At 32.2% G+C, this 17,188-nt stretch overlaps 1 protein-coding gene across 1 annotated transcript; it reads right to left on the bottom strand.

Moving 5' to 3' along the window:
* Window positions 1-510: 510 nt before the first annotated feature.
* Window positions 511-7,172, bottom strand: LOC114308419 (uncharacterized). Its single transcript, XM_082879465.1, has 7 exons — window positions 5,721-7,172; window positions 3,675-3,791; window positions 2,502-2,680; window positions 2,271-2,364; window positions 2,093-2,170; window positions 1,883-1,984; window positions 511-1,033 (listed from the first exon to the last, which is right to left on the bottom strand). Exons 1-7 carry the CDS (start codon window positions 6,195-6,197, stop codon window positions 899-901), a joined length of 1,182 nt encoding a protein of 393 aa, XP_082735591.1. The 5' UTR covers window positions 6,198-7,172; the 3' UTR covers window positions 511-898.
* Window positions 7,173-17,188: the final 10,016 nt, after the last annotated feature.

The following is a 17,188-nucleotide window of genomic DNA, read 5'->3' as shown; positions in this document are numbered from 1 at the left end:
ATTGACCTATAAAGTTGTAACTATTTTGAATTTTTATATTTATTAAATAAATAAAATATTTTAAAATAGTAAGAAAATATTAAGAAATAAATATAGAAGTGAATATTTTCCATCAAAGAAAGCTTCTCCTGATCAAAGTTAAATTGACATTTAAGTTTAACAACCTATGAATAGTGTACACGATGCACTTAAATTGCACACATCACTCATTCTACTGCTCAAGCTTTTGGGAGTGTGGCCTAAAAATTAAAATTATAGGCCGATGTGTTGTCTTAGCCTTGCCTTAGTTGGACATTTTTGTTTCTTTCTGATTGATGACAGCTTCGTCTCGAGTCCAATATTTTTTTGTTTTTCCTTTTGACTGATGACGTTGAACAAACATATAAATATAAAAACCCATCACATTTTTTCTTTTCATTTATGTATTTATTTTTTACACAAAAATTCCTTCTAGGGAGGATAAGAATGCTGTGGACTAGATAGAGTGGTCAAAGTTGCATTGGACTGCAATTTATGCCACCAATTAAAGGATTTTTCTTTTTCTTGGTTGAAATATGCTTCATGGTACAGCAATATCATCATCCATTTCAAGCCTACCAACCAAATCTTGACAGGACCACCCCAAAAAAAAAAAAAAAAAAAAAAAAAAATTAAAATTACAGAACAGGGCAGAGATTCAGCAATGCCCCAAATTGTACTGTAAAAATGAAACAATTCAAAAAATTTACATTTACCAACTGCATGAAACGACAGGTGCTCTCAATCACTCTTCCCGCTCCGGTTTTTCCCTCTCAGGAAGGGAGAAACATAATTTTGACATCCTTCTCTTTTGGGAAAAACACAACCTTTTTTAACTTGTCCAATTATATCACAGTGACAATTTGGCATAAAAAGTCACTTATTTGTTGTCCGCTCTCAAAGAATTTAGCCGTCTTAATCTCTCATCAAGCTCGGCCATGACTGCTGGTTCCTGCTTTTTCCTTTGTTTTGATATAGTTGTGGTTGTCATTGACCCAATTTTATCAAAAGCAACCTACAACAATTGTTAGTAGATGAGATTACTTCAATTTGTGAGCATACACAAAAAATTGGGTTATGAAGACCCTAATCACCATAGAACAAGATGATCGCGAAGATATAAGTCAACATATATATTATATATACTAAGGAGACTGATAAAATCATATTATATTTCTAACCCTAGCGAGGAAGGAAGAGGGAAGGGTTTGTTATTGAACCCAGCCACCAAGCGAGTCATTCAAGAGCCCCAACCGCCAAGACAGCCAGCCCGCTTAGAAGTCGACATTTATTAGAAGAAACTTCTTCTAAATGGTTTGTTGTACACATTTAAAAAATGTTATGTTCATAGCATTTGAAATGAGTCTACCTCAATGCACACACTTGAAAAAATCATTAGGAGATGTCACTCTAATCTTTCATTAGAGGTGTTAACTCGCTAATTGTCCCAAAAGCTTAAGCACACCCTCCTCCCATGGAGATGCAAACATCCATACATACAGAGAAGAAAGAATGCAGACAAAAGAAGAAAAAATACAAACGGGAACCAAATGCAAATAGATACCCATGTTAAGTTACTAATTATTCCAAAAGCTTAAGTTGTTAAGAATGGACCCAACAATGTTATATCTAACTATTCAACAAGAGGTCTATGAAGCATTTTTAATTTTTTTATGTCTAATTCTTCTTCTCCTAATAATGACTCCTAAAGTAAGATGTAACTTCAAATGCTATGGAAGATACGAATGGATTCATTTTCATGCACTCTCCTCCTTAAATCATCATTTTCTTGATTTAGGTACTCGGTTTTGGAGAGGGGGTTAACTTGAAAAAGAATTAGAGTAAAATGAGAGAGTTATGTTACCGTCAATAATTCATCAGGATCAAAGAGCTGATGGGTGGTTTTCTGTAATATATTAATTACATCCCCAACATGGTGAGCTGTGAGCAACTCTTCTTCCTTCATCTGCAATCACAAACCACAATTCATGACTCTGAAAGTGTTTCACATTTACTAATTATAAATAAATAAATAAAATAACAATAAATCAGCGCTTAAGAAAATTAGAGTCACCTTGAAAATAGCCAAAGCTACATGAAACAGAACGGTCGCTCCCTCGTAGAAAAGTACATCCCACACCCTCAAAGTTGTCTGAAAATGAGTTTTACAGTAAAAATTATAGGTTGGTAAAAGGCTCAAAATGAGAGAGAGAGAGAGAGAGAGAGAGAGAGGCAGTCAAAATTGTTATAACCTCTGAAGGCAAGCTCTTGGAAAAGAGGCACAGGAACCACTCAGTGGCAACAAGGGAGACATCAAACTCCAAAGCTTCCAAATGAGCGGCTATCCTGCATTTTTCTTTTTCCAATTTAACAAAAGAAAGAAAGAAAGAAAGCAAGAAAGAAAGAAAGAAAGAAAAGCCGACAGGGAAAAGATAACAACACTTCAGCTTTGTTATTGAGGATTGAAAGGGAGAATAGAATACCTTGGACATTTTTTAACTAGAAGATCTTTAAAAACCCTTTGCTCAACATGACACCCAGATAAATTATTTGTGTAGCAATCATTCACTAAGACATTTTCTAGGAGGACGGCTAGCATCCAAAAAGCATCTTCTTCTGTTTTCATCACAAGCAGCAACAATGCTGCAACATAATTTAAACCCTGCACCAAGAACAATTCAGGTCAAGAACACATTTTTTTGGGGGTTAAATTCAAAATTAACATCATAAACTAAAGGGAGTGGTTAGAGAACAGATGCACCTGAGGTGTTATGCAATTTATCATTCGAATCGATCTAGTTAATAATTGTCTAAGATGATAAAAGAATATTCATGCCTTAAGATCGATGCTGAAAATGATGTATACGTGTATAATGAAAACCAATGGCAATGAAAATCCCTAAAAGAATCATGTCACTGCAAGAGAATTGACAGAGCTGGAAAGAAATTTTCAGAATCTCAGATTATGAAAAAAGAGTGAATTTTATTAGACGAAGGTGGGGTTTGGTAATTGCTTTTTTTTTGTGTGTGTGTGTGTGTGTGGAAGAATCTAAAAAAGTTGATGCGTTTGGTAATTGCTAAAAAAGTAGTGTTTTTGGGTATTTTCAAACTTGCCTTTATGTGGTAAATTACTATATTACCCTAATAATATTGTGATAGTACTGAGGGTAAGATTGTCTTCTCACAAAATTGCTAAAAAATCTTCTTTTTATGGAGAAGCCATTCCAAACAGGCTTATTTATTTTTGCCTTTCTAGCAAAAAGTTACTTGGTTCTTCCCAAACAGGGCCTGAGGCACTTTTGCAGTCCGATGCGTGGGTTTGGGTTCTTTGGCTTTTGGTGTGGATGTATGTGTGTGTTTATTTCTAAGTGATCAAATGTTTTGGAACATATTTTGTTCTGCATATGCAAAATGGTTAACAGATAGCAAACTTCTTTGATGGTGGTACTTGCAATACACAACAAAATACAAGAAAGATTTGAATGGTGTAACCAAAACTATAGCGGAAGATAGAATGGTCATACAAGATCATCTCTAACTTTTCTAGGTTATGATTAGGATAAGAATTTGTTAATCACTTCATAATGTCTCAAGCAGTAGCATCGTGTACACTATTATTGGTAATTAATTTAAGACTGGAGAGAATGAATCATAACCTGACAATAACCAACATCAGAATCACGGAAAGAATACACCACAAGAACGCGTCTGAGAGCGGCATGACCTTCTGGAGTGTCCAACCATGGGTGACCAGGAAATGTTCGTGGTAGATCCTGTAAATATTATATATGCATAAGAAAAAAATTAAAAAAGAAAAATAAATCAGAGGTGAATGGCAAAGTTGGCATTGCCAATATACATCTCTTGGAAAGTAAGCCTTAAATATTTTGTCTTGGGAAACCAGTATCTGATAGAGGCAACACAAAATAAGAAAGGATGAAAACCATGAACAAACAGGCCTTTGCACTCCATTTTCTCACTTCTTATACTAAAAAATGAAATTCTTGCTAATAAACAAGTATTATAAACTTTTTTCGTCTAGTATCTCTTTAAAAACTTCATGTCAAAATAAATAATTATAACTAAATAAATTCCTTGATACCTTTTCCCATTTCAATAAGTTCTGCATGCAATACCATGATTTATGTATTATACATCATATAAGTAGCCAAAAAGGGGATTAATATGTAAAAGTAATTTAGCAATATGTGTGCATATATATGTATACATAAACACACACATATATCATATTTGATATTACCATTAGTAATTTAGTAGGGATATTCTATGAAAAAAAACTTCCTCAAAAATAGGGAAACAAAAAACATGAGGAGTTCTTGATATCATACTCATTAATCTCTGGTAGACTAGAGGATTTAAATGCGGTTGACACAACGAGTACATAGTCCATGGTTGCAGATTTGTGATTTTTCTTTTAACAGAAGAAAAAAAGAAAGGTAAATAAGATTGAAAAGTCCACATAAGGTTTGTTTTAAAGCCAGGAGGGGCAGTTAGTACCAAGATTTAGACGAGGATGAGGCAGGATATAATAAGGGAGCATAAGACCAAATTGATGAAAATTACCAAGTCATTTATAATATCTCAAGCGTTCCACACTTTAGTCCCATCATTAACAGAATGCCCAGAGTGGGATTAAATAGTACCCTCTACATGGGATTATTTGCTCCAACCAGTCAATCACAGCTGGCCTCATTTGAGGCCACCAAACATGGGATGAGGGGGACACGGGACACACAGTCTAACCTTGCCCCTTTATACCCATACTAACTGTGGCCAATATACACACCGGATATATTCCAAAACAAAGACAATGAACAAACATATAAATACACAAGCACAGATTGTTTAAACTCTGCTTATCACATTGATCCCAAACAACAATGCTTGAACTTGAGAAAATAAAAGCATTACTAAGCCATCAACACATCAAAAAGTACACAATGAACGCTCCACATATATTAAAATAAAAAAGAAGACGACAATGTCAGGCATATAAATATACAAACAAAGATTGTATACTCTGATGTAAACAACATGCTTCAAGTGTTCAACTTGAGAACATAAAGGCATTACTAAACAAATCAAGAATTACAAGTACACAATCCAAGAAAATAAAAACCTAATCCTCCATAATCCTCCTTACATATCACATAAAAAATACTGCAAAACAAAATGTACAATTGTACCTTACATAAGCTATAATCTTTAATTGATCTTATAAAATTCATCTATATTAATAAACTAAGACTTGGAGAGTTTGAGAATTCATGTTCCTTTGAATCAATAGCATTTCCCAATTCGCCCTAATAATTTCCAGCACTTTGAAATGGGCCACTTGACACAATGCAGAGTATGACAAAATTTATGTTGTAAAAGTAATACAATGCAAACTAAAAAAACTCACCTGAACCAGGAAATTTCATGTTCAGCATCAAACAGAGAGGATAATTAAGATAAGTGTGTTATAATAGATTCCAACTGCAAATTTTCTCATCTTTTGTATCCAAACAACATCAAACAATGCAACAAGAACAATAATGCCATAACCATTTCATCAAAAACAACCAACCAACAATCCAGAGTAAACATGATCATTCACAATGGAGTAATAGCGATGCCATAACAATCAAATCCAAGAAATGCCACAAACAATCAATGTAACACCGAAGGCAATAACTCACATGATCGATCTGCAGAGTTGCCGGTGTGACCTTACCCTCAACAGCCTTGGTCAAGTCATTGTAATAGGTCTCTGGAACCGTGGACTTCTTCTTAGCCGCCCCAGAGAGCGAAAACCAGACCTTAGGCCGTAAAACCGGCGGAATCCCCTTCCTGATGAGCTTCTTGAGGGTAACTGCATTACCTAAAGCTGAAAATGTAAGGGAAGATTTAAGGGTTGATGAAATTTGAGTCTGCAAATACCAATTGGCCCCTTTGCTGGCCTCCAAAGCCCACCAAACCCTACCCTGTTGCCTCACCTTCTCTCTAACCTCATTCAATACATTAACATCATCAACATTTCCTTCTACTGTGAACCCATAAAGATCTTGAAACTTTACAGTTAGGTTTGCCCTCCTGGCATGAATGCTTGGCCTCAAAATGGGGATATGGGACTGAAATTCTAAGGCCATGTCTATTCCGCCCTCAGTTCCATACATTGTATGAGGTTATGGTGATGGATCAAGAAGAGAGAGAGAGAGAGAGAGAGAGAGGTGGTGTCAAATTCGAAATCCCCAGTGTGTTCAAACCATGAAATGGTCAATTTTTGAAAATTTGATGATCAAATTCTGAAATTTTGATTCTTTTGGAAATGGGTACCTAAGGATTTGATAGAAAAGAAAGAAAAAAATTAAGAAGACTAAAATATCAGAGAAAACCCATGAATCTAAATGCCATGAAACTTTCTCCAAATCTGATTTTAAAAAAGAAAAAACTATGAATCTTTTCCCAAATGGATTCTTGAAAAGGTTGAATTTACAGACAACCCAACCTCAGAGAAAAGGAAAGCACAAAAACAAGAAACAAAAGAACAAAAAAGAAAAACACAACCACACACACACAAAACCAAAACAAAAAAACAAAAACAGAACACGGATATTTCTACTGCTACTTCTGTAAATTAAAATGAAAAATGAGAGAGAGAGAGAGAGAGAGAGGATGATTCTTGAGGAAAAATATATACTGAAAAGAAAGGATTGGTTTGAGGAAAAAATGGATGATGAAAGAAAAAAAAAAAGGTCAAGAGTTGAAATGAAAGACCCCTGATTTTTGGGTTATCAATTTGCTTGGATTGGATTAAGGATTCTGGAGTGGAAGGGGTTGAAAATCAAAGACAGGTTTATTGGAAGCTCATTTTTTTAAAAAAAAAAAAAAATTCTAAAAGTTAAATTTAAAAAAATTAATTTTTTTTGGACGTTACTGAGATGAGAGTAACACAGAGATTTTTTAAAAAAATTTAGAGGAATTTTGATAATTTTGTGGAAGGCTGGCGATGATGTTTGATGAGAGAGAGAGAGAGAGAGAGAGAGAGATAGAGGGATGTGAGATGTGAGTGATGCTATTGGCCGCTGTGTGAGTAGGTTAGCATTGCAAAAATGAGAGTTTAACGTTGAATAATATGAAATTACTGAATTAACCTCTAATCCTTAGGGGGCCTTTGTTTATAATTTTCCAAAACTGGCCTCTTTTTTTTTTTTTTTTTGCACCAAACAAACAAACAAAAAATGGCCTTTTAACTTTTTTCCATTTATGTTTTATCATTTTCCTAATTTTCAAATTACTCTTTCTATTTATTGTTAACTTTATTTTCAAGTTTTTCTTTTTCGCTAATTGAGAATTTTATTATTTTATATAAAATAAAACTGAAAAGTTTTAATGAAAATCATGTTACTAAATTTAAGCAATAAGGTAGGAGATTTATGAATAGCCTGAAAAATTATGCAATTCTTCTCATTGCATATGCAATAAATCATATCAGACTAAGCAATTTTTTTGATTAGATTGTTAAAGGATTTGTTACTAATTTTTTTCAATAATACAACTAATCTCAACATGCCAACAATGATGAGATTTTCAGATTTAGCAAACTATAAATACTAATATTCAAAGAGCAATGAAAGAATAGGTGATAAACATCTTCATCATTCTTTGCATAGGGTATTCTTATCTAATTAGTTTTTATCTTAAATCTTAAGGAATATCATGGTCATAATTCTCAAGTTCTTTTTCTTTATTTCCCTAAGTATTTTTTAAGTCATTGAAGTTGTATACTTTGTTATGGGGATGTTCTTATAGTTTATTAAAAATGTGCAAATTTTTTAAATATTTTTTCTATAATGATGTGGAGAAAAGAGTAGGAAAAAAATACCACAAAAAAGAGGGCAAGATAAGGTCAACAAACATATAGAAAAGAAGAAGAAAAAAACAAACAAACAAACAAACAAACAAATAGAGGAGAATAATGTTTACAAGGATTTTTTTGAGAAACTATTTATTTATTTATTTTTAACAAAACATTGGAGATAAGATAAATGAGAAAAGAAAAGAAAGCAACCAATAAAAACTTCATATAGTTTTTTATTTTTTATTTTTATTTTTAGCAACATTAGTATCAAGTAGCCAATTTTACAAACAATAAAAGGGAAGCAGTGCTACATATTCAAAATTTTTATTTAGAATTTTACTCAAAAAAAATTGATGTGTGGCCCAAATTCACTATAGATATAGGACTCGAGGTATATAAATTAAATCTGGACTACATATACACTGTTTGGGCAAAATCCATGGTACAAATTCTAAATACTTACTTTTATGTATTTATTTTCTTAGGCTCACACAATTGATTGAAAGCGAAATTAAGAATCGAATAATGTGTGTGTGCAGAAATGAACATACATTTGTGTCATGTTAGTTAAAACGTTATGACTAATCACAATCGTAATGGAAGCTAACTTCATAAATAACTCCACTGAGTCATCAAATGACTTGAATAAGTTTCCATTGCCCTTTACAATAATAATATCATTTATTTATTTTTTTAAAAAATTGATAAATAACTTGGATTTATTGTTTTTGAGGATAAATAAACTAATTATCTTACTAGAAACATTTTCTCCTCCACAATAATCTCCTCCCCTCCACCCCAAAATTCCTATTCCTTCTTACCCTTGCATAGTTTTTACAACATTAGTCGATGATCGGTAAAGTTCAATGATATTTAGGTATCTGATCTAGATAATTTGATTGTTAAAATCATGAGTTTGAGCCTCTTCAAAATGACATATATTATCGACAAATATGTTTTCGTCTCTTGATTTAAAAAAGAGAAATGATATTATTTTATGATGTTAATTAATAATACTTATTTTAATATAACAAAAACAAAAATTTAAACAAATCTCGGTGACGAGGGAAAAAAAATAAAAAGAATGAGAATGAAGGTTTTAAAGTTGAAAAAATTACATTTAAAAGAAAACAATTTAAAATAAAAGTATAAGTGAACTTGTGTTCGATGACATAAGACAGAACTCTCCATTCCTCTATCTTGCACCTTAACAAAAGTCATTATATTTTGTAACTTTACAAAATAAAATTAAAATTATAAAAATAAAAAAAAAACAAAAAAGGAGATAATTTCATTATTTATGTGATCTTGACGCGGTTTGAGTGGTAATAGAGAAAGGGACAGTTTTGTAATTTGAAATGAAGGAGTGGTTTTTATTTATTTATTTTAATTTCAAGTGGTTTTTGTTAGGCCCACGTAAACGGAAATTGGGATGACGAGCTGGCATTCTAGGACCACTTAGGTTCCGTTTGGGAAGATAGTTTGTGACTAAAATAGTTACAAAAGATAAAATAAATTATTTAATTATAATAAATAAAATATCATATTTAATTCATAATCATTACATTCTTCTCTTATAAAAAAAAGTCAAAAAAATCAAAAAATTAAAAAATTATACTCAAACCAAACTTTTTAACCCAAATTAAAATAGTTAAAAAAATTAAAAAGGCCAAAAACCAACCCAGCTTCCAAACCAAGCCTTACTGGGCTAATTCGGCAAGCGAGTGAAGAAAGAGTTTGTAGGCACGTGCGAATCGTTCCGAAATAGCTGCACTAACCCCTGACCATGTCCAAACAAAACCTAATGAGTGTTCACACGTGTCTTTCTACTTGCCCTATAGCTCATCTACTTGAATTTAGGCCAAGTTTGGAAAGACTAAATAAGTGCACTTTTTGTCTTTTTAGACTAAAAAGTTGAGGTTGAAAATATGAATGTTTGGGTTAACTTTTTGACTTTTTATGGAAAAATGTGTAATAAAAAATTGTAAAAATTAGTTTGTAGGAGAAAATTAGAATTGGAAATTGTGCAGCCATAATTGTTGACTTTTGGTGAATAGTGATGACTTTTTAACTTTTTAAGTAACTTTTTGACTTTTTTTAAACTACCCAAACTTGGCCTTAATTTTAAATAATTATGACCAGCACCCTTAATTTCTTCTTTTGACCCAATTTATTCAATATATATATATATATATATTATAATTTTATCCTATCTTACAATTTCAATTTTGCTTTCATCTCTAATTTTTCAAATCTTAACCCTAATTCTATCTCACCTCAAGCACCAGCTGCTCCAACCACACTACCTTACTTTTCCTTAGTTCCAATCGTCGCTCATTATCCCTTCTCTAACTTTGTTTGTCACTCTTAGTCCCTTTCTATCATTTCTCATTCCTTTGCACTCCCCTTACCCCAACGGCCTTACTCTCACAGCCACTTCACTTGTGTAGACCGCTACTCTTGTGACCTTTATTCTTTTCCCTTAATCATACAATTTCTCATTCTCTCTCTTTGTCACAACTTCTCTTTCATTCACTCTTTACTCGTGATGATTGTGATATTTCGAGCCTTTTTAAAACAACTTGAGTATATTTATTCAAAATTTTTATTCTTTATTGAAGTCCTTACTACTATTGAACTCTACAAGTCACGTATTGTCACCTACTCTCCTCATTATTATTATTCATTCTCGGCTAAAAGTGTATTTCGAGATGTCAACTTGGGTCCTTGGGTGTTAGATCGAGTTCGGGAACGGTGGGAATACTCTAACATTGATTTTAGCCTTACTTGAAAGTTGAGTCCCTCGAGCGGTAAACTCGTCTGACTAGTTCTTCATTCTGAAATCTGATATATTAGGAGTGTGATTTCACAGCTCGAGTGTTTTGCTTGCAGATGAGAGAGATTCTGAGAGTTTGGATTCACTGCTTGAGCGTAGGATCCATCACTCTAGCAGTATGTCTGGAGTCAGGTTCGAAAAGTGTGTCAAATCACTTTAAATCTGAAGTAAATAACCCTCCATTTTTAATTTTCACTTTTTGCTCTTTACTTTTCACTTCACTCTCTCTATACTTTACTTTATTCTCTTTTCTCTCATCTCTCTCTAGAATACACCCACTAACCCTCTTAAATTCTTGATCTCTTAAAATCCATTAGAAATTTGACTCTAGTTCCTTCACTAATTTTGGAGAGCTCATCAAGAGCTACAATGTGTGCGGCAGAGATCGGATTTTGACACCATTGATTTTAAGGCATTTTCTCATCTTTTCTCTCCAAGCCTGAGCTAAGATTTTTTTTTGAGTTATATATATGATTTTGGCATGTCCTAACCTATTTCTTTGATGAAATTATAATGTTATGTGTTGGGATTTGAGTTATGGGTTTTGATGGTGCTTCAATAGGGATATTTTTCTCAAGTCCGGATCCTCGGCCGCTATTCCCAGCAGCGCCCCAAAACGAAGTCGTTTTGGGGCCAATTTTCCCAAAAAAAAAAAAAAAAACGAACACTTGAACTCAAGAGGAGGCAAAATCAAAATCAAACCTAGAAACAAACAACTCCACGTCTCCCTCAAATAAAGTTTGTCTTCCTCTATTATCCATCTCTCTCTCTCTCTCTCTCTCTCTCTCTCTCTCTCTCTCACACACACACACACGCACACACAAATCCAAATATTCAACAATGGCAGATACATATATGTATAATACATATATATATATATATATATTTCACTCTCTCATTGTCAGCAACCTCTTAGATTTAGATCCAAATCCAAATAGTCAACACCCAAAGATAACATTACAAAACCCACAAACAAGAAAAAATCAAACCCAATATTTGCAGAACCAAGAAAAAATCAAACCCAATATTTGCAGAACTATGTGTGTTCCAAAAAAAAAAAAAAAATTTATGAATCAAACCCACTCGATCGTCTCTGTTTTAGATGTTGTTGTTGTCGATTTTTTTTCCCCCCTCTTCTGTGGATCTGGATCTTTCTATACTCCAAAATGATGATGATGATGATGAAGGAAAATGTGTTGGAATTTTGATGAAGGTGTGGATCTGGATCTTCTTCTTTGGAGAAATTTTGGATTTCTTCTGGTTCTGGTTCTGCTTGATGATCAAAGGTAATTTTTTTTTTTTTTTTTGTTGATGAAGATGATGGTGATGTTGAAGATGATGATGTTGTTGCTGATTTGAATCTGGGGATGAAGGGAACAAAAAAAAAAAATTGAAACCCATCAAAATTCCAAGGGTTCTCCAAATCAATATTGCTAATGATCTGTCTTTTTTTATCAAAATCTGATGATGTTGTTGCTGATTTTATCATTTTATCAAAAATCGACCCCCTCTGGTTTGCCCTTGGCTATCTCCTTGCTGGGTTCCTTTTTTTTTTTTTTCGAAGGTTGCTGCTGGGTTCGGTTAAGATGAACAAATTATTCCAAAAAGGGTTAAAGAGGAAGAAAGGGTTTTGATAGCTTTTCCATTGATGGTCTGAGTTACAGAGATGGGTTTTGATTTTCTTCCCCCCTCTGGTTTCTGTCCTTTTTTTTTGTTATTTATTTATTTATTTATTTATTTTTTGGAAAATTGGCCCCAAAACGACATCGTTTTGGGGCGCTGCTGGGAAGGGCCGCTGGGAATGGCGGCCGAGGATGCGGACTCATTTTTCTCATCCCTATTTGTGAAATGTGTGACTCTTGGAAGTCCATTGATGTTTATACCTTTTGTAAATGAGAAAATTTATTTTGGAAGGAAAACCCTAGATTTTTTTCTGGAAATTGGGGAAAATTTTTTATTTATTTATTTATAGAAAAACTCATAAGATCATGAGATGTTTGTTGAGAAAGATGAGGAAAATCATATGTTTGATATATTATTGAATCATTTATGAAAATGGATGGATTTTTTTTTTGAGAAATAGCCATGGATAGTACGTTGAAAATACTTTGACCAGGGACATTTGATAACTACATAAATTGTGAATATGGAATTGTGTCACATGTCACAAGTTTATGAATGTTGGTTATTATTTGAGAAATTGAGGAATATTGAATGTTGTATTTCACATTGAGGAAAAATTTGTTGAGAATTGTGGGAAAATGTACAACGAGGTTACATAATTACATTTGTAGTATTTCATTCATTTACATAGCTTTTGAATATTGATTATTAAGGTTATGTTTTGGAAATTGTGTTATTGTTTTGAGAAAACAAATTGAGATCTTGAAATGTTTTAGGGTAAATATATTTGGCAAGTCCGAATAGGGAGATGAAGTTTGGTATTCATTAAGTTAGCCTGAGTGTCAATAGTGAAAGACCGAAAACACAAGCGGAGTAAGTACCATGTGCCTTTCGATTAGGAGCCGGTAAAGTGGTGATTGGTAGTGCTTAATATTTCTACTTGCAGACAGCAGCCTAGGGATTACCGAAGTCGTATTTATCACCCCATATTTGTATTTCAAATTCATTGTGATAACGTGTTTTCGAAAAGAGTATTGCATATAATTTCAAAAGGATAAGGCTTAAGGTTTTGGAGTATGACATGTCATTGCACCTATATTTAAGACTGTTTAAACATATATATTTTGTTAAGATCTTCTTACTTGATTTAGTGCTCACCCCTAGTGGATTTGTGCAGAAAAAAATGTGGTGATCCTGCCTCAGTGAAGGCGAGTGGACGTTTTGAGAGCGCAAGGCTCTTTTGTTTAGTTGTTGTATTTTTAACGAGCCAAGGGCTATGTGTATGGGTTTGTGAACCATTTCCTTGTAACTGGGCTTAAGCCTTGGAACTTGTGGCACAAGGGGCTTTATTTTGTAATTGTTTCTTTTATTATTTGTCTTACATGTTATAGATTCATACTTTAGAGAAGATTAAATATGTATTGTATGTGGACACCTTTTGTACATCTCTCGCATATCAAGAAATACAAGTATGGAGAATTATTTAGTATTATGATGTTAGAAGTTTCCTGATTGTGTAATGGAAAATAGATAAAATCAAGATCCTTGTATGTTAATTATTTGAGGGCGTTACAATGATTGGTGGTAGTGAGAATAGCATGGGAAAGTAAAAGTAAAGAGGGACTAAGGGTGGGGAATGACCGATGGGTAGCACTGAGGAGCTAGTGAGTGGTTGCGATATGGTTATGATTTGAAAGAGTAGAGGTAAGGTTAAAGTTTGAGAGGGTAAGGGTTAAGTGGGTTGTTTCAAGACACCTATGAGAACTGTTAGGTTTCATGAAAGAAATATCAGAAAAAACTTCACGAAGTTTTAAGAAATAATCTAGTATGGTAGGTAACAACACAAGAAAAGTGGCTTACCTTAATGTAAGTATATTTTAATTTTGGAGTTTTAGTTTGCAAATAGTATACATTTAGTTTTGTCTTATAGTGTTCTATAATTGATATGTTGTAACTTAGTGTATGTGATTACATAACATACAATAAAACACTATAAACTAATTCAAGGATGAAAAATTTTTCCTGATATTTTTTTCATCAACTGTAACATTACTCAAAATCTATACAAAATTTGAAGTTAGTTGGTAGCAATCCAAAAAATAGGGGTCCAAAAAGATTGTGTGGGTGCTATCAAATATAATCTGGTGGGTATGAAGGTGTGGTGACAAAAGTTTATATTGATATGATTAGGTATATGTATGAAGGTATGGTGACCACTATTAAATTGCTTGTTGGAGAGAGGAGTGAATTTTCAATTATTGTAGGGTTACACAAGGATAAAGCTTAAGTCCTTATCTTTTCGCTTTAGTTATGGATGAGCTGATGCGCAATATTCAAGATGATGTACCATGGTGTATGCTATATTGTGTTAGTGGATGAGACTAGAGAATGAGTTAACACTAAGTTAGAGATTTAGAGAAAAACACTTGAATCTAAAGGATTTAGGAAAAGCAGAACTAAGGCAGTGTATATAGAGTATAATTTTAATAACAGTCACAATAGAAGTAGAGGAGAAGTGAATATTGAGAATCAAGAACTACTTAAGAGTGAACTATTTCGTTATTTTAAGATTGATTATCACAATGACTCGGGAGATTGGAGCGGATGTGGTCCATAGAATTAAGGCAGGGTAACTTAAGTGGAGGAGTCCGTCTGGAGTACTGTGCGATAAACGAGTATCCATTAGACTAAAAGAAAAGTTCTATAGAACAGTTACTAGACCAGCGATGTTGTATGAGACGGAATGTTGGGCAACTAAGAAAAAATATGTAGATAAGATGAGTGTTGCTGAGATGAGGATGCTAAGGTGAATGTATGGCAAGACTAGAACATATAGAGTTAGGAACGACTATAGTCGAGAATAGATAAGAGTAGTACCGATAGAAGATAAGTTAAGAGATAATAGATTGAGATGATTTGGTCATATATACAATGAAGACCAATATAGGCAGTAGTAAATACATGATAGTAGATGGTAGTGTTAAGGGAAGGAGTAGACTTAGATTGACGTGAACTAGTGTGGTAAATCGAGGTATGAATCTCTTTAATTTGACTAATGAAATAACTTTGGATAGAGTCAAGTAGAGAAGAATAATTTATACAACCGACCCATTTGATGGGGACTAAAGACTTGGTTTAGTTTGGTTTGAGTATACCTTTTTTCTTAAATTACTATTATGTTCGATTAATTTTAAATTTGGACGACTAAATCTTTTTTTTAGGACTTTTCTTAAATTAGTTCAAGATTCCATCATAGCATACTTTATTTCAAATTTATCCTTCATGTGTCTTCAAAATTAACATAAGAGTTTGTACACATATTAAGAGTAAAAATTGAATAAACTATGATATTATAGTGTCTTAAATTAATTTGATTTTTAAAAAAAAAAATAAAAAGTAGGCCTTGTTTATCTGAATTTAAAGTTGATATGACTTAATAACAATGTAGAGATGGGGGGAAAAAACTGAGGCTTATTAGTACATCTAAATAATAAAAAAGAAAAATAAAAAGTGAAAAGCTGAAGTTCTTTTACTTTTAATAGAGAGATATTTCTAACAAACTTTTTTTTTTTTTTTTGAACTAACAAAATAAAATCTTACATCTTATTTTTTAAACTTTCTAAGAAAAAGCTAATATAGTTAAAAAATAAAAAAAATTACAAAAAATTTAAAAGTCAAAGATTCATTAAAAAAAAGTCAAAGATTCATCATGTTTTTTTTTTTATTTTTTGCATTTTTTTATTTATAAAATGTCAAAAAAATTATTTCCAAACGTCTTTATTTTTTTCATCTTATATTTTAATAAAAAAACTAAAAAAAAATACTTGCCAAACGAATCCATTGCAGTATGATCAAAACAATTTCTTTGCACTTTGTTCATTATTAATTGACTAATATTATACAAACAAAAAATTCATACATAATGATGTGATTCATTATAAAACTTTCATTTCAAAATAAAATACTGTTGAAAATGAATACATTTATAATAATGAAAATATCACCTCACTTTTATCAATTTTTTTTTGTATGAATTTTATGTAAGAAAAGAATTCTTCTTATTTAATGGGACGGCCAATTTCATGGAACATCGAACTGGGGCCGGTGAAGTCACAATAAAAGCCGGCTGGGTTCACTCATAGTTCTATTTATTTAATTATTTATTTTTACGGAAATCACAAGGATTATGTTTTTTTTTTTTGGTTTTTTTTCTTTTGTTTTTTTGTTTTTTGAGGCATACAACAAATATTTCTTGTGTGATCCTAGTCCAGTTGTTAGTTGACTTTCATTTTGTTTCTAGCAATCACTATTAACAATAAATTTTACATTTTTAGAGGGTAATTTACACTAATGAACCTCAATTAAAATTACAAAAATTTGATTTTTATAAATTTAACATAATTATATTAAGCTCTCTTAAAATTTTTTTTATTTCACTTAACACTTGTCTCCCTTTTCTCAATAATTCGTAAGTTGTATAAAAAAAATTATATTTATTATATCTTTTATATTGAAATTCATATTTTATCTTGTTTAATTTATGTATTTATACACCATATAATTTATTTCTGATCACTTTAGTCTTACTAGAAGAAAAGCTGATGTGATTACATATACTTACGAAACTCATTGTATTTTTTTCAAATTTAAAGAATAAGTAATGTAATTTAGGATTTTAGAAAGTAAGTGCAAATCTCTTCCACTATATTTGGATGGAGAGAAAGTAAGGAGAAGTGGAGGAATGCATTAATTCTTGTTTGGGTGTTTAATAAGTAGCATGGGAGAGGTTTGGAAGGATGGTCAAACAGAACCTTAGTTTTACTATTACATAATAAAAAAATGTTACA

The sequence above is a fragment of the Camellia sinensis genome, chromosome 7, assembly GCF_055761805.1.
Source record: "Camellia sinensis isolate YWXY chromosome 7, ASM5576180v1, whole genome shotgun sequence".
NCBI lineage: Eukaryota > Viridiplantae > Streptophyta > Magnoliopsida > Ericales > Theaceae > Camellia > Camellia sinensis.
The sequence above is the reverse complement of the archived record's forward strand: the minus strand, read 5'-3'. Positions and strand labels throughout refer to the sequence as shown.